General features: G+C 35.5%; 1 protein-coding gene across 1 annotated transcript in view; it reads left to right on the top strand.

Annotated features, from left to right (window-relative positions):
* LOC104160918 (guanine nucleotide exchange factor VAV3-like) overlaps positions 1-18,819 on the top strand; it is a gene marked incomplete at its 5' end in the record, with an annotated part of 35,022 nt that overhangs the window by 11,070 nt on the left and 5,133 nt on the right. Inside the window, 4 exons of the mRNA XM_009699174.1 lie at positions 2,304-2,338; positions 3,801-3,917; positions 4,623-4,710; positions 8,877-9,006. Coding sequence (XP_009697476.1) covers positions 2,304-2,338; positions 3,801-3,917; positions 4,623-4,710; positions 8,877-9,006 — 370 coding nt within the window. The remainder of the gene's footprint in view (positions 1-2,303; positions 2,339-3,800; positions 3,918-4,622; positions 4,711-8,876; positions 9,007-18,819) is intronic.

Genomic DNA, 18,819 nt, shown 5'->3' with positions numbered 1-18,819 from the left:
TGTGTTAGGCCCCTTGCACTTCAGAGGGATTTGCATACCACTAGCACTGCAAATGCTAATGTTTGGGAGCCCTTTGTCTGCACTGTTTGGGAGTAATGCGTGTTTCCTTTTTCTGTCTCAAGAACTAGACTAACTTAATGACTGTTTTAACACCTAGATCGATATACTGTTGTGCAAGCTGAACATGTGACCCTGGTTTTATCACAGAGAACTTTAATGCGTTCCACACTAGAGTCTGCTTTGTTCTTTAGAAAAAATGTGAGGTTTGGGCTGTCCCTGTAAAATTCAGAATTTTATCATAAAAATCTTGGGTTGAGAGGCATTGAAGTAAGTGGTTATGTATTTAGTTTGAGTGACCATTATGTCAAAGGCAGTAAACAGAGCTTTCTGAACTCTGCAAATTTTGGTTCATGGAAATGAATCTTAACAGTGCAGGGATGGAAGTTACATCTTAGGTAAATCTAAAGTTAACCAAAACCCTATCCTATCACAAAACCCTGAGCAGTTTTGTTTACTTCTGTGGAGAAAGAGAAGTTAGGAGAGATACTAATTTAATTCCTAATCTAAGTTTTTTGAAAACTTTCTCAATAAAAAGTGTTCTGAAGTTAACTAAGAATATGCTTAACCAGTGTTTTAAGTGAAGCATTTGGAGTAAGTGTTGAGGCTTCTTAGCATGAAGAAGAGAGCTTTAACGTGGTGAAAGGGTAACAATTCTTACTTGTTTCAATAATTCAGTAGTTTTATATTCCAGTAACTGTACTTTTTTGAGGTTGCAAGATAATATGTTACTAACACAAGTGGTTAGAAATATCATATTCCTCTGTGCATTCCCTCGACTCAGATGGTCAGCTGTCATCTAGTTTACAATATCCTGGTTCAATAATTGCTTCATAGCTTCCTATTCTGCTTTTTGTGTTCAAAAGCTGAAAAACTGCCTTGTTACTACCTCAGCAATACTACTAGAATATGCCGTAGCATTTTGGACAGGTTAACACAAAAATTTTGCAATATTTGACTCTTGCAACTTTAAGTGCAGAATATTGTGATTAAATATGCAGGGAGGTGGGTTTTTTGTGGTGCTTTGTTTTGTGGTTGTTTTTTTTTTTTGCTTGGTTGGTTTTTGTGGGTTTTTTTTGGAGGGGGGATGTTTGTCCCATTGCTGGAGTTTATTTCAAGGTCAGGTCTAGAGACTTGATAGACACTTCAGTTGATACCTGAGGTCAAGTTAGTGGGAGTTGTAATTTATTTCAGTTAATTTAAGTTTGTAGACCTGTATAATAATGTTTGGAAGTCTCTGTTGAAGACATTCCATAGATCATAAATAAAAAAATGTGAAAGAATCTTACTGTAATTTTTTTCCCTATTAGATTCCAGAAAATAATAAAACATTTTTTGGTTTTACTGGAAGAAAAAAAAGAAATAATTTACTTATCTAAGAATATATGACATAAGGTTGTAAGTCTGCAAGATGTATGCTAAGCTTCCACTAAAATAAATTTTTCAGCCCTTTGCAAGTTTCACACAATGTTTTAGAAGAGTAGGGTAATACCAAAGTATCATACACCGGTGGGAGATGGTCAAGATGAAATGCTGATTTTCACAGGGGTTGCTATTCTGTACATCTTGTGAATGTGTAAACATTATCTATGCATATGTCTGTGTATACATATAACATCCATTTTCCAAACTGGTTGTAGTTCATTTAATTTTTTTAATTGAATTTGAGAATCAAATGCCATGCTTATTAAAATCCAGTACAAGAGTTAATCAAGTCAAATATGAGGGTACGAATGATGTCATACAATACAATCTATGGACTATCCTCAACTCTCTCGGAAGATTATATACTATATTTCCTGGTAGACAGTCTTTCTAAGGCCATACAATCCTGAAAACATTAAATGAATTTTATATATGTTACTGTTAATTTGTTGCACATTTTAATGATACTTTTCAATAATATGTGGCGTTGGGCTATTTTATGTATGAAATCTGAAGGCAGGCACTCTCAAAAAAACTTCTAACAGTTCTATTAAGTAAAAAAAATTCTGTCAACAGTGAAGAGCTAAAATACAACTAAAATATATATATAAAAAGAGGAAAACTACTTTCAGAATGGTATGGAATATTTGTCCTTTATTATAACTTCCTTCAAAACAAATTAGACTTGCAGATTGATTAGATCATCTGTTTCTTTTAATTTGTTTCATCTGGATGTTGATAATTAGATCAATGCTGTCTAATTTGTGTTGATAAGAAAAAAAATCTTGATCCTCGTTCTCTTGTATCTTTTCATGTCCTAGGTTCCTAAACCAGTAGACTACTCTTCACAACTGTGGTGAGTCCCTGTTTAGTCCTACAAGAATCTTTGAAAGAAGCAGTCATAGAAAAACAACTGTGTGTATTACAATTTAATTTATATTGGTTTAACCTTTCCAGGCTTCTGAAGAAGGCATTGTGTAATGGTTTGAGAAGGCAACACCATGCGCTGCCTAAAAGCATTTCTCATGTAATAAAGTGCTTAATGATTTTGACATTTTGCTTAGAAGTCTGTAGCTGTGCAGCCTTAAGTCCCAGAGGTCTGAAATAAAATAATGAGAGATGAGTATAATGTGAAGTGTGCAAATAGATCTTATATGTTAAGTGAATAAAGAGAAGGAATAATGTTAAGTACATCTTGTCTTGTGAATAATTTGGCATTTCCCTTAGGAAAAAAAAAAGACTAGTGATATAAAAGGACAGTGTATCTAAACTACAACTACTGCTGTTCTGGAACTTATGTAGTATGTGAACTCTTCACTGAAATTTAACCAAAATTTTCACTGAGATTTAACTGAAGTGTTCAAAGACATGGTGAATCTGAGAGAACAGAATAAGCATCACTTATGTTCTTTTACTGGTTTTATGCTTTGTCATTTAGACATGAGTTCTGATTTCCTCTAGTTTGGCAAAAGTGAAATCAGAATCAGATCTAAACAAACACTGATTTTTCATAACAAGCCAAATAGAATGTTTAATATTTAAAACTGGTATATTAAATTCTAACATTTGCTCTATTTATAATTTTATTAGAAGAAAGCATATCATTGGGATCAGTCTTTAACGTCTGCTGTGACGTCCCACCCAAACCAGCCACACAGAGCAAGGGCACAAATCTGCTTATGCAGTCAGACTGCAGAATTGGTGACTTACTTGTCTTAGCTTTCAACTCTTAGCATCAGCTCTTTCGAATATGGACATATTAAGCTGCGGGTTTTTTTTTAAATTGTGGATGTTTAACCTACCCATTACACTTTAACCTCTAGAGATTATGAATAATTATGAAACCAAATAAAATAGTGTGTTTGTAAAAGACCAAATTTTTGTATAGATCTTTTTTTGACCTAATACATTACTGGTGGCTGATTCTCCACTCTATTAAGATAACTCCCACTAGAACTCAGGGAGGTTCAAAGATTCTGGACCACTGTTTTATTGTTTCATTTGTAACACGTGATTCAGAAAAAACATTTGGTTTTGTGCTATTCAGGCCAGTAGTCACTCAACTAATGCTCAGGCTCAAGTACTTTTCTTAAACATATACTCAAGTACTTTTCTGATTAAGAATTTCCCCCCCAATGCATATTTTTTCACACTTTATTCTTCATTCAAAGATCTGGAAGGGGTATTCAGTTGCAACTGATGTATTTTTAGGTCCCGATCATATGCAGAATATTGGGACTTTGCATTGCATATTAGATAGTCCTTTCTTTGTAGCTTTGGAAAAAATCATAGGTAGTTTTGGTTGTTCTCTGTTACAGGTTTGCAGGAGCAATGGAAAGACTGCAAGCAGAGAGTGAACTTATTAACAGAGTAAATAGCACTTACCTGGTGCGGCACAGGACCAAAGAGTCAGGAGAATATGCCATTAGTATTAAGTAAGTGGAATAAGATTTCCTACAGATGGTTTTCCTGTTCTTATTTATGTCTAGATAATAGTAGAAGTAAATAAGGAAAATATAAATCTGTTTCAATTTCTATAATCATACACAATCTTTAAAAGAGTCAGTATAGGAAAACTGAAGTTGCTGACAAAAATCCCCAGGATTTATAGTAGAAAGATGACAATGGTTTTATAATGCTGGTGTAGCAAACGGGTCTACAAAAATGATGGTCTAATATATTAGGTAAGAGTAAGCAAATGTGTGGAGTGTAGTGTCATCTACTTCTGAAGTGACTAAGAATGTTTCACTGACTTCAGTGAGAACTTGTCGAAACCCTTTGCATCTCAGACATTTCAGTGAAATGTGGGTTCATAAATTCTGTGGATGCAAATTATTGTGTGGGTCTTGTTTGCTTTCATGTTGTTTATCAATATGAATATAAAAGTAAGAAATATATGGGAATTCCCAATTAGAATGAGCAGTTAGTTGTGACTTTTTTTCTTGAATACAGATTACCTCTTCAGCTGTACTTTAATAAATATATTTGGTTAATTAGATGTCAACTTTGTTTTGGCACAGATATATGTTTTTGTCTTAAGAATTCATTCGTGTGGTGTTATTGGGTCATGCCCTCAAGTAGTTATTGATTGCATCTGATTAAAAACACATTTATATTCATAAGTTATTCATTGCCCACAGGTACAATAACGAAGTGAAACACATCAAGATTTTAACAAGAGATGGCTTTTTCCACATTGCAGAAAATAGAAAATTTAAAAATTTAATGGTAAGCATTGATTAGGTTTTTAACAATGTGCGATTTTCTAGGTAGCTGGTTCTGTTAGAACTACTTTGGTTTGTGAAATTATAGAAGGCTGTGAGAGATTTGAATTGTGTCCATACCACCTAATAGAATAATTTTTTCTATTTATGGTTTATGCTCTAAGTGATGTAACTGTGTGCTTAAAACTACATTTTATATTTAAGACTGGGCTGTGTCCCTTGCAGTCATGTGGAAGAGAGGAGGAATTTGAATCCCATGCATCAGCCCACTATGGAGTAAGACTGAATCTTGAAAGGAGAATATGATGTCTTTGGAAATCTTTCTTTATAGATTAATGATACCTCAAAGTAGCTAGGTGAAGGTTACTTCCCAGCCTGGCACATGTATATGTGTATACTACTGAACATAATGGTGTCTATTGATGTGCAAGTTCAGAGGGAGGATGATACAAGTTGCAGCTGTGTCAGAGAGCCCAGAAAAACTCAGGAGAGGCTGGTCTGTCTGGTGCTGGTGCACCAGGCAAAGAAGTGCAGCTAGAGAGCAGGGCTATCTAAACTGCTAATAGTTCAGAAATCCTGGTTGGAATAATGGTAATCTGGAGTCAATATCAACTAGTCTAAATTAAAGCAACTGTGCGGCTACTTCGAACTTAGACTCTGTGGCAGCAAACCACTCATTAGCAAACTGTGGTAATAACACATAAAATATAGGCGCTGTCATTAACTTTCACTCCAATTATAGGCAAAATTAATTCCCAGAAATAAGAGTTTGGTGTTATAACTGCCCAGATCAGTGACTTTTCAGTGTTATGTCAGAGTCATATCGCACTGGGAAGAAATTACTTTTTCTGAACTTTAATTTGAAAGAATTGCTTGATTGCTCATTTTGATTAGACAAGACTCGTAAATACAAGGTGTCTGAGTAAATTACCTTAGTGCATTTGTAAAATTTTACTGCTTAAGCATTTTCTGATACATTGTTAAAGGAAGCTCATTCAATGTATTATATTTAGTGCAATCAATTGGATTAAAACTTACGCTGCAGCCTTCCTGTATGCATATCCAAGCACTCTAAAATGATAAATAAAAAGGAAGGACAATGCAAAACAAGAGTAGGGAGAGAAGTTTTAAAACCAGGAAGCCTTAGAAATGATTTTAATTTAACCAACCACTGGTACTTTATAAAGCAAGAGCATCCTACAGGTGGTAAAAAATCAAGCAGATCTATGCTTTGCCTGACCCTATTTGAAATAAATGCACATTAGAATGGGAAGAACATAAATTTCCTGATGAAGAATGCATCGAACTGTTTCCACACTCTAATGTGTTCATTTGACACTTAAAAACCAGTGAAGTGTTCAGTGTTAGGGCTGGGGACCCTGAGATCTTATCATTGGTAGCAACAGAAATCATGGCGTTCCTCAAATACATGAAGAAGGTGGCTACTTAGTCTGCAGACATTACAAATGGTTCACTGGAAACTGATGAGAACACATGAGCACTCCCCAAGATCTTGACAAAGCACGTGAGCTGGAGTCGCATGCTGCCAGATTTCTTCTTATGGCAATGATGCAGTTTAAGGCACTGATGTGGGTTTCAAAATAGAACTGAATGATCAGAGGTGCAAGTACAGGACACAAACTTGGATAAAAAAGGAACAAAAAGAGTATGTGTTGCATCAAAGAGTTGGGAGGACAAAAGAAATTTCTGGTGTAAAAGCCTCATCGCCACCAATTTAGCCTTGCTAACATTCATTTAGGAAAAAGTAATTTTGTAACTCATTTTTAGGGTATTATGGAGTCTGCCCTTGAGAGTTAAATAGACAAGTGATAGTGTAAGTACTGTTTGCCTATGCTGTGGAACAACTGCTTTGTTCTGGGTAGATGCAAGAAAAAAAGTAACAGTGTCTGGAAGAATAGAGGAACAAAAGTAGTCTGGGTAGCACTGGGAGCAGAAGAGAGACAAAGCCAGCAGCCATGGAAACCTAAAGTAGTGATCTGCAGTGACACAGTGTTCTGTACTACTTTGGAGGTAACAAAAGTAGAACAGCTCTTATACATAGTTTTCATTGTACGTTTGAAAAACTTTCACAAGAGTAATTAAAATGTGCTGAGTATGTAAAGCAGGCCAAGGTGCAGGGAAAGGTCAGATCTGCTCCTGATGTGAATCATGGTAATGTGACAGACTCCTGAGGAGCCCTGTCCATGCTGGCAGGGGCTACTTACCTTACTTATCTATTTGTAAGCTTGCTACTGTGATTTGTGCAATGAATGTTTCACAGGCCAGTTGTTTGTCATCTGTTGTTTATGGAAGAATGGTGTTAAAAACTAAGCTTTTAAAAGCAACTGAATCTTTGTGACCCAAAGTAAATTTTTTCTCAGTTTGGAACCATTTTACTTATTTTGCCGACAAATAAAATCTGTTCAGTTGAAATTCTTACTATCTTTACCGAACAGTATAATTACAGATTTGTGTGGTACAAAAAGGTAACAAAAGTTTCATACTAATTATTTTTCCATTTATCCAGAAATCCTACTTTGAGTGCTGCTTGCTTAAATATCACCCTCTCTGTTGCCTTGGTAATTTGAATGTCTAGGTACTCAGTGATGATACGTGACAGAATATGTGGTTGCTGACTTTGTAGCTTGCATGCTGTGCTGATACCAGACAACAAAGTCCAAACAGTTCTTAGTCTCCTGGCCTTCCTGCTTACTTGGAGTGCTTGGCAGGTCTGTGATTGTGAACTGTTAAAAGCAGGTGTAGATTTTACTTAGCTTTGGACTCTGCCTTAGAAGCTGTTTCAGAGACATGCAACAGCTTGCAGCGTGGAGAGTGAAGTGCTCCAGAGTTCAGAAGATAATCTTCAGAGTATTATCAAGAACTTACAGTTTATGCACTCGATCTTGGACTAAATAATTTGAGAGTCATTTTGTTTTGCTGGAATTAATGTATCACTGATGTAGGCTGTTGTAGGCTAGTAATTTTGTTAAATATTTTTTTAACTAGAAGGAAATGATTGAACACAGTACTGTTTCCTTATTTTGACCTAAACTTGGCTTGGTCGACTTTGATTTTGGAAATCTAAATGCAAGTAAGTAGAATGGAATGACTGAGTTACTGGTAGGAGTGAAGGGTTTACAGTAAATACATTGCTTTGTGCTTCCGTTTCTGAAGAGTGAAATCCTACAGTTGAAGTATCATTAATCAAATTAAATACATTTGCTTTGAGTTGTCTGGTCACTTTTAATTTCATTCTAGGCTCTGTATACAAACTGTGTGATATTAACGTTATTAGGACTAATTTAAATGTAGGAGACAGTGGCAAGGGTTGAAGATCACAAAGGAGTGTCAGTGTTTACTGTCAGTGTTTTGATGGATGTTGCCTTCTTTAGAATAGAAACTAAAGTAACCTATTTCCTTGGTTACATAAAATAGTTAAGCCAGTTTTATATTTTTGTATAAGTGTGTATATGCATATATAAAAATTTTGTGCATATATATAAAATTTGTCTGTGTGTGTCTATGTATGTTTATGTATATGCACACACAGAGACAAATTTTTGGATTGGGCCCAAGGAGAATGTGAAATGCTGGATTTTTCAGTCAGTGTGCACTATATGAAGGAAAAAAAAGCAAACCAACAAAAAAATTCCCCACAAATTTTAATGACAGAGCCTTGAAAGTTTTACATGGTCCCTGTATCTGCTTATTAAGTTGCTGTTGACTTACATGCTTATAGGCAAGGCTCATGCCTTATTTTGGATCTGTGTATTTACGAATGCGTTTATGGATAAACATCACTTACCATTGCAAAAGAAATTTGAGAAAACAAAGACAGTTACTGTTATATACTTAACAAGCAGCTGACCTTGCTGTCTGCCTGACTTCAGAATAGCAAATACATGCTCAGCCTGGCTCAAAGGAGTAATAAGTGTTGACTCTGACAATAAGGTTTCATTTTAAAAAACCCTAACAAAACCCAATTAGTGGCAGTGTAAAAGCAGTAAGTATTTAGGATACTTAATTTTTAAAAAATAAACATGTACTGTGGGATGTTGTATTATAAAATAAGATTACTTGTATGATAAAACTGTCATTAACTGTACACCAGAATATTGAAAAGGATGTGATTTCAGTTTCCAATGGCATGGTTTTTTTCCTTTCTGAAAGGAACTCGTAGAATACTATAAGCACCACTCTCTCAAAGAAGGCTTTCGAAGTTTGGATACTACTCTTCAATTTCCATACAAAGAATCTGAAAACTCAGTGGGACAAAGGAGTAACAGAACAGGTAGCAACTGTGAGTATTATAAATTTTTGTGTATTATTTTGTCATATAAATATTAAAAGGACATGGTACTTTGAACATCTTCATTTTCCATTTTTGACATATAACCAATTAAAATAGTAATGCTTTTTAGCTAGGATTTTTTTTGAAGCTAAGCAGGTTCAGATCTGCCAGGAGGTTATAAACATGTCTAGCAGGTTTGTCTTGTTGCCAAACTTAAAATCTTCCTGATACTCAAAAATCTATTAGGCGTGCTGGTGAGAGATTAAACTGCATCCTGCCTAGTTTTTTCAGACATTTACATACACACAACTAGAAGTGTTAATATCTGTGACAATTTCTAATCCTTAAAAAGGGGTTTAAATAAATCAGTCTTGTAGTGTAGCCATATGAAGCAGCATCTCAGTAATACCACATAGATTTCTAAAAAAAACATTAGATTTACTGTATCATAATTATTTTTATGCCTACTATTTAACCTTAAATGTTTATTACAGACCTCTAAGCTTCTGAAAATTAATGAACTACTGTACAATGTAAATAGCAGTTGAAAAGTTTTGAAGTTTAGAAATAAACTGAGATGCTTTACAATGCATGTGGTATCCTTTATTTAAGCTATTACAACTTAAGTGGAAGTTAGCATGATTTTTAGGATGTGTACAAGTTCAATGGTAATGATAAAAACTACCACGTGGCTGGCCTCTGGAAAGTATATAATGTTTCTGTCAGAGAGCAAATATTAGATTTGCAGTTCTGCAGACAATGGCTGTATCTTTGTACTGCAAGAGATAACAAGAGGAAAATAAAAATTAATGGGGATTTTAACAATATGAAGACTGCTGTGAAAGGTCATAGAGTCCAGTCTAGTCTTTGTGATGATGAAGCTGACTGTGTTACTTTCATTTGCTGTGATTGTGAGCTTTTGTTTGCTTGCCTCTGTTCTGTAACATTTCTATAACTTTGGAGACTTTCTTCCTCTCCTAATGAAAGTGAAGATAATTTAGGACAGATGATTGTAAGAAACCAGTGTGTGTCTGCATTTCATTTACTCTATCTCCCAATTCCTCTTTATTCCTTCCATTTCTGTTTTCTTTCACTGCTTCCCAGGACTTCTGTTAGTTGTTTCCCTGCTATGCTGTGTCTCAGTACTTCTCCGTTCTTGGTGAATTTATCTGTCCCATCCTTTCTTCTCCCTTTAGCTTGTGATCTCCCTTTGCATCTCTCTTCCTCTTGTCATCTCTTGTGCTTTCCTCATCCCTTGCCTCCTCAGCAATGAGGCTTTAATTGTTGAGAGGATATGCCCTGCTTAATTTACTTTGCATTTGTTTTTATTATTGACTGTGAGCAGAACCAATTTGTTTTCTTTCCTTTCTTAGACCACTTAGAATGTATCTCTACTGTCCACCAACATACTAGTCTGCAAGAGCATTAGCTCAGTCCTTTCATGCTTTACAGGATACAAGACTTATGGTACATCCTTATTACCTTCAGTCCATGTACAAAGGAAACATCTCCTTTACAAGGTCTTTTAGGCAGTATATGGAAGAGGAAGAGAAATGAGTGTGAGATGCTCTCATTTTAGTCAAGGAGGTGAGAAAGTGTGTCTCTGCTACAGTAAATATCAGCCATTTAATGTTACAAACTATGCTGGTTTTGTCTTAGGGCAAACTGATAAAAAAACCCCTCTCAATTCTCAGACTCCTTGTATAAAATGTAATAGACTTCCACAATTCTGCTAGCCTACCTATATTGACTTTGGACAACACTTCCGTTTAATGGATTTGACAGTCATCTTTTAAAGTGTTAGCAAGTCCCCGTAAGTGTGTGGGGGTTTTGTGTTTTTTTTTTTTTTTTTTCCTTGTGTTTTTTTTTTGTTTGTTTTGTTTGGAAGCAAAATTTCCATGATTAACAGCCCATCCGTGAGTGTCACTGCTCAGTTTTAAAGCTAAATGTTAGTTTTTACCAAGTTGATGTTAGAATAATTGTATATCTAGGCTGTGTGAACCCAGCTAGGCTGAATTTGGAAAGAAGTTGGTAAACTTTAGGCTGCAGTTTTGTTTAGTACAGGAAGCGCGTACAGTCATGGGGCAGCAGTTGGACACTGAGTTTACTTCACAGCCCTCAGTGAGAACCACCACAGAGCTGTTTTTTTGACCTCTTCCCACTGAATCTGAGTTGAAAGGAAGCCAGACAAGTCAGCTGAAGAGAGACAGGGGCACTTTCCCTTTTTGTTTTCTTTTTTTTTTTAAGTTGTGCAACTACTCAGTGTCACATTCACCATATTTTAACAAGCTCAGGGCTAAAACTAGTGAATGCAATGGACTTTGGCAGTTTGAAGCTGATTTTGAGGATGTTTTGGGTTTCAACTCAGTATTTGACACTATACTATTCACATGACTGTATCTGGATTTTTTTAATGAGGCTGTCTCTTGAAAAGACATCAGCTTCTTATTCAAAACAGCTGATCTTTAACATATATAATTGACAGAATAAGTGGGAAAAATTTCTAAGAAACCTGAGTTGAACCACTGTAGAATTTGACGGAGTTATATCATTTTCTGCTGACAAAGTCTTTGAGCTGCTGTGAAATTGAGTGGCAATACCAAATTAACTTCACTTTCTAGAACAATGCAAGAAAGGTTTATATTCATTTTTTGTGGTTGTCATGTTTTCATTTACCCATTAAAGGAAAGAGAATCAAGTGGCATTTCAGTTTACTTACAATTTCTGATTTGAATCATAATAAATCACCATGTAAGTTCTTAAATTTTCAGGGAGTTTGATTTTCCCTTCAGCATCTACTAGATTCTAAGAAGAAAAAAATGTTCATTTTATGGAGATAGTTGATTTGACTTCCCACTGTAATTAGAACTTTGCTTTTTAGTCTCCTGGTCTTGCAGAAGTCACCCACTCTGTTCTGATATTTATTGTACACTTCTAATGTGGTTGTAAAACCTGTCAGACATTTACTTTTCTCAATATAGAAATTCAAGTTAATTAGGAAGATTTTGGGGGAAATGGTACATTCTTTCTTCTTAATTTTTCAGTCCCAGGCTTTTCTAGACATACTGTGATCAAATTTTGTTTTGCTACATAGAAAAGTACTAATTCTTACATTAGATTAGAGGGGCGATCGACCATTTAATGAAATAAAGGCAAAAATGGAAGACAAGTTGACATTCTTCTACAGAGTAGTTTTTGGCACTTTATTCCAATCTGCTGATGCAGAGGACAATCATATTGAGAAATCCGAGTCTTTATGAAATTTAGATTTTAATGTAACCTAGATCATGAAACCAAATACTATTTGGGTGACTGTTTTTCATCACTCTTAGACTAGGAGTTAGGTACATTAACTAGTTATATCACATCATTCTACTACTTAATGCATTAACTATATAAAAGTATCTGTTAATAAAGTAAAATAAAACAAGTGTCACCCTAACCCTCAAGGAAACAAAAGAACCCAGCCTTTCTCCTTAAAAGCCAATACCAAAACTCTCATCAGCCACATTTAAAAATAGATGAGTTATCTGTAGAAATCTAGTAGGATTCCCTTGCCTACATAGGTTTATTTGTCCAGAATTTCACATGTAAAACTAGACCTCCAGTTACATCGGACAAAAAAATTCTCAAAAAATTAAGATAATGTATGGAGAGGAAAGGACCAACCACCCCCTATATAGCACCTAACCTGTCTTTATTCCTGCATGCTACTTTTGTACACTATCATTGTACTTCTGTAGAGAAAAAACAAAACCAGCCCGCAGTTATTTGTCTCTAGGAATGGGCACAGTACTTCAGTGAAGTTGCCGTTTTGGTTTGTGTAACATATTTCCACACAGAACTGTCACCTGGGGTTACTAGGTCCAGTAAAAGGAGTTCCTCAGGTAACCTCATGCATTCCCAGGTAATCCATTTAGTATTAGAGATGGAGAAAGAATCATCACTGTGGAGGATCAGAAGGGAGTTTCAAGTGCGCAAGAGGCCCTGGAGTATGTTTCTTTTGTATTACTTTGAGATACTAACCTAAACTGCTGTTGGTTTGTGTTGTGGTTTGTTGTTTTGTTTTTTTTTTTTAACAAAGCCCATACCTTATGAATGTTAAAATACTGTATCAGTCCTGTCTATTTTATTTATGCTGGTAGTTTCATTGTCACAAACATATGTATTCTCGTTCAGGTAAGATGCACAAAACTCTATTATTACCTCCACCATGGATTCTTTGTTAATTCTTTGCGTAAAATGACTGTAGTCGTCATTCCTGCAAATAACCATTTTGAAGCAAAATGATTTGGTTTGATGATGTGTAGTCACAACAATAAATTCAGGGAAGCAGCTGTATGTGATGAGTATAACCCTGCCACATTTTTAAGGAATGCTCTTGGTCAGTAATTACAGATATTATTAGGCATGGTTTAGAGACTATGTTATAACTTATCTAGCTGAGGATGGACTTCGCTTTCCAAATCACAGCTGGGAGTAAAGATCCAAACTTTATTAGGCTTTGTATACTATATATCTTCATTGCCTCTTCCAAAGAGGGACAAAGTGTAAGAACATGTCAACAAACTGTAGTTTCATTTAAAGTGATTTTAGTTTATTTATCCTATTTTGGTATTTAAAAATATGTTGACCCTATGTTTGTTGGCAGTAGACCAAGTGCACCTTTAACCTTTCACCTGAGGAAGCTGTTCAAGGACTAGGATGATGTGCTGGTTCTGCCTAGGCCAAACTTATGCTTTTTTTTTTTTTTTGCTTGCTCAAGGGTTTTCTCTCAAGTCAGGGAAAACTGCCAAGACGAGCAATATTGTTTGGAGCTTAGAAGATGTAGTTTAGCTGTGGAATTAGTATTGATGTCAACCATTAAGAGGGCAAAATGCACACTTTTTCATATGCCTATTATGAAACCCCAGTTCAACTGGTACTTAGACTATATCCTAATTAAAGGTGTATGACTAGTTTTCCTGGGCTCAAGAAGAATTCTTATGTATGCCTGAGTTCCTGCTTTTGTACTGTTAAGAAGTAGGGACACACAAAATTAAAGAAAAAAAAACTTTGTTAAATCTGAAATTATTTGCAAGATTCTGCAGTTTTAATTTGCTTCTCTGAAACCTTGAATGGGTGTCTTCTTTCTACTTTAGTCTTTGAAAAATGCAATTGTTAAAAATTAAATCATAGATCCAAATTTTCTAGTTATTATAGTCAATTTCCTTCCAGACATCCTTAGAAGGGAACCTTAGTTTCCTTATTATCAATGAATTATATAGTTAAAAAACTATTATTTAAATCTTGTGCCAATATTTCAATGTTCTTTTGCTTTTCTCTTTTTCTCTTTCTTTCTCTAAGCCCCTTCTTTGTTCTGTGGGTTTTCTTTTGTAACTCCTCCAGACTACAGCTTTGTTCCCCCTTCCTCCACTCCTTTCTGGTCAGGTACTGCTTTACTGCTTCTATATTTTTTCTAAATTTGCTTCTGTTGTTTCTGTGTACAGCAAGCGAGGGAAGGGACGAATCTAATACTTCAGTCCTCCTCTGACTCCAAAAACTGAGTTATTACATGTTACTCTTGGAGTGTAACAAAAATCAAACTCTGAAACTTTTGAAAAAGTGTATATGACAGTAAGCAGTTTGAATAGTTTTTGCAAAGCTCAATAGTTGCAGCAGATTCAGTTGATGATCACTTGACTGTTAATTTGCTATAGAGTTGACATCTATGAGCTATATATATATATTTTAATGTATTTGTTCAAATGCACAAACATGAAAATTTCACTGCTTGTAGATAAATAATATATTCGTCCCATCCCTGCGGCAAACCATACTGCAGCAGCATCTTAGAATACAGTAGTTTTTTTGTAGAAAATGCTTTCTTTAAATTCTGCATTAATGTTGTTAATTCATTTTATCCATCTGTTTTCTAAATATTGTTTTCTTTATTATCATTTAACCATCTCTGGCTTTAATAGATGCAAACATTTTAAACTAAGAGACTGCATAAAAATGCTTAAAGTAGTAGTGGTACAACTAGTGCATCAGTATGGCTATGACTTGCTCTGGTCTCTAAGACCTAGTCTTCAAAGAGGTGAACTGCACTGCTGGACAATTCAAGAAGAATTTTGCTAGTAGGAAGGTAAAAGCCTTCGAGGAGTATATGGAAGGAGTTACTACTGTTGAGAATGCAGCATTCACTCATGTTACACTGACACACCTCTGTGTAGAGGGGATGGAGGACTTGGCCTAGGTTGTGCAAATCAGGATTGAGGCTGGCTTTTGCACTAGGGAAAGGGAGGTGTCTAGCATGCACGAACATGGACGTAATCATAATCAAGATCTGACTAGGAGATCTGAGTAGGCAGTATATTTTACACTTGCCCCACAGAGGCCATCCAGATTGCTTAGTGCTCTGAGATGGATTCTTAAGGCTTTCCATAGTTTCTAGAGGGGAAAAGAATGTACGTGGCAGCTGAGTAGTAGAATGACTAGCGTACTTACTTATGCTAAGACTGTCTGTGAATGAGCCCTCTCTCAAATCATGTCAGGGATTTCAGTCTCAATGTCCTATACTGCTCTTGAATGTTTTGCCCCTTAGTTGTTCACTGTTTTGGAGTCTGTTTCTTCCATTTCTGTCTCCTTACATACAGATTTTTTTGGGGCAGATACTTTTACTTCCTTTCAGTAGTCACATTGAGTGAGAATCCGAGCTTTAAGGCACTCACTCAGTTGATGTTTACTTGTATAAAGGGACACACTTGTAGAAAAGATAGGCATTCTGGTATAGCTGTTTACCCTGTGGTCATGACGTTCACATCATTTGAACTGGAGAACACAAAGGAGTTAAGTTTTGGCCCTTTGTTGTGTATAAACACTGTGAGCTTCTGTCCTTTTGGGTGAGAAGATGACCTCTTTCAGTCGGCTGCACAGTACTTGGTCGTAAAGTCTGTTCTTCCTGCAACTTGATATCTGTTCCATGAAAACAAAATTGTGAAGTGGCCTACAGTGGTAGAACAGCAACCAAGACTCAGGGTTACTTTAAGCCTATCACAGATTCCCATATATTCCCATATATGGTTTCAGCAAATTATAATTACGTTCCTTTTTTTCCTATGAAAAACTACTTTATCAGAAAATTCTTAGTAACTGTAAGAATAAGTAAGTATTCAATGTCTTGCATATCACAATATGCTGTGTAAAGTATTTCTCTATACAAGTACAAAATATTAAAAGAAAATATTGATTAGTAATTCTTAATTTAAGATTATCTACCTGCTTGAATGGGATTTCATATTCAATAGGCTACATTACTTCATATGTTCTTAGTAAAACTATCTTTTTTAAAATAGCCAAAGAATTTGCATCTATTAAACGAACAAATACTTATTTAATGACATTACAAGTATTTTTTTCAAAAGGATCTTCAGAGCTAGCTTAGTTCTGCTGATATGGAAATTGGTAGCACAGGAGGGGTTAAGCCAACTACTGAGCACTGCTGAGGTGCTGCCCATGCTTGTTTAATAGAACTGAAGTTTGATTAAACAGTGCAAGTAAATGTACATTGCTTCAAGGAGCATGGAAACTAATACACCAGAGCAACCCTTAGGGGATATGGCTGCAGAATTAGAAGGAGGCCATACCACAAGGAGAGAGAAATACCTACTCAATGATACATTGACCCTTGTGGAATTTAAGCACAGGCAGAAACACAAACTAGGCCAGCCTGCTGGGATGACATGGAACCTCTTTTGTTTTCACCCCAGTTCCTTCATCAGTGGCCCAAACTAGTATTAAAATTCATTTGCAGCGCATCTATCTCACTGTCAATGAGAAACTTTTCCAACATACTCAAATGTGAATGAATCAAAGCTGACTATAGTTCCCTGTCTTTTCTTCTCCTCCTTTTTGCAGAAGGAAAGGCTAGGTTAAGCAAAAGGGTATTTGTCTCATTCACACATGTACCTTTTATTCACCTCCCTCAGATTTCTCACTCTATTTCTTGTTAATCCTCTGATTATCTCCCTCCGAATATACAAGGTTTATTTATTTACTGCTTTCTCAATAGCCTCTTTTCTTTTTTCTTTCTTTTTCTTTTTTCCCCCTCCTTAATTTCTTATTCGCATTCTCCTGTTGGGCACTTTCTTTCCATCAGTCTCTGCTGTTGATCCCATTCTCTCTCTCCTTTGTCTTTCCCTCTGTAGCTATCCTCTTTCTCTCCTTGACTCAGTGTTTCTTCTCTCTGATCTGTACAGATGTTCTTTCCACATGCTGACTGTCTCCCCTCAAGTTTCGTTTATCCTGGGACAGCTCTGATTGGGAATTCAGGGCTGATAGTCTCTACTCAAGTTGTTTTTGTGACTGTGTCACCAGAGAGATATGGTTAATATTTTTTCCAAAATTAGCACTGTCATTTTCCTGTATTCCATCACTCATCTGGCTTCCTTTTATATATTTCTTATCATGAGCATCACTTTTATTTGAAAATAGGGATGTTGGATTCTAAATTAGTCTAAATTCTGCTACTTTTTGCCTCAAGACATTTGGAGATACGTGGTTATACATGGTTTTGATTTCTCTTGTTTCTTTCTCCCTTTCCTCTCTGGCTTCACAACTTGAAAAAGAGTTAGAGGTCCTCCTTTCCCTGAGATTTGCCCCACTTTCTATCCTAATTTTTCTCAGTATTTTCCCTCTTTATTGTTCTTCCATGCATTTTTTTCCCTCCTTAGTGTTTTTATTCCATGTTTTCCCAAATTAGTTTTTGCCTCATGTTATCTTCTTCCTTGCCCCTTTATCTTCTTTCTAGAATCTGAAATGATACCCTGCTCCCCAGAATCACTCCTTCCATTCTGCGATGCTTCCCCAAATCTGCCAGTGATATTGCTGCACCACCTATAAATGGTTACTGACCTTACAATCAATAACGGCTCTTTTTGTTTTTGTTCTTTCTCCAAAACAATTGCTGCCCATGATGTGCTCTTTCTCTGTAAAATTGATTACTGCAATGTTGACAAGGTATAGGACATAACATTCATGTCAGGATCTAAACAAGTAGTGTCTGCATCTGACTTGCTTAGGGGGAAGAAAGTATGTTTGATCTTTAATATACTTAATATATCACCTAGATTTTTACGACATCTTTATATTGTAAATATAAGCAATAAATTGAGATGCTGATTCTCTTTTATATGGCATCCTGTATATCCTGTATCAAGTATCTGATAAGCATACTCTACATAAGCAGTCTGAAATGTTGAACTAAACTTTAATGGCATTATATAAAAGGGCATAATCTGTTGCCAAAGCAGTTTTTTAGGCATTCAGTTTTTGTGATATATCTAGTAATATTTTAAACATATATGTGTTATTTTAAAATAAATTGTTTGTATTGTCTCTGTAAGCTAAGAATATTTGAATATATAGTTATTTTAATATATTTAATAATATTATGCAAAACCCTCTGTTTCTATGAAATGTCCCCAGTGGGATCAGAAGAAATCTTAAATACAAGCAGAGCTGAAACTGTCAAGATTTTCTAGCTCATTTCCCATGTTTTGTGTTCCTGATTTAAATTAAAGGCAACTACTGATGAACTTTTAGTATTACATTGTTGAAGGCATTGCTAAAACTGGAATCTCAATGGTACTTCCTAAGGGTGATTGGGAATTTCTAAGAAGTTGGAAAGGGTTCTGAGAAAAAAGATGATTATATATACATTATATCAAGTCATCCTTCATGATCATATGGTGAATTTTTCTGAAATCTTTTCAGTAGGAAGCTTGCTTGTGCTCGTAAACTCCTATCTGCAGTGACTTACATAGAAAACAATGGCATTAG

This window comes from Cariama cristata, unplaced genomic scaffold (genome assembly GCF_000690535.1).
Source record: "Cariama cristata isolate BGI_N322 unplaced genomic scaffold, ASM69053v1 scaffold16374, whole genome shotgun sequence".
NCBI classification, from domain to species: domain Eukaryota; kingdom Metazoa; phylum Chordata; class Aves; order Cariamiformes; family Cariamidae; genus Cariama; species Cariama cristata.
This window is presented reverse-complemented; position numbering and strand designations above follow the sequence as displayed.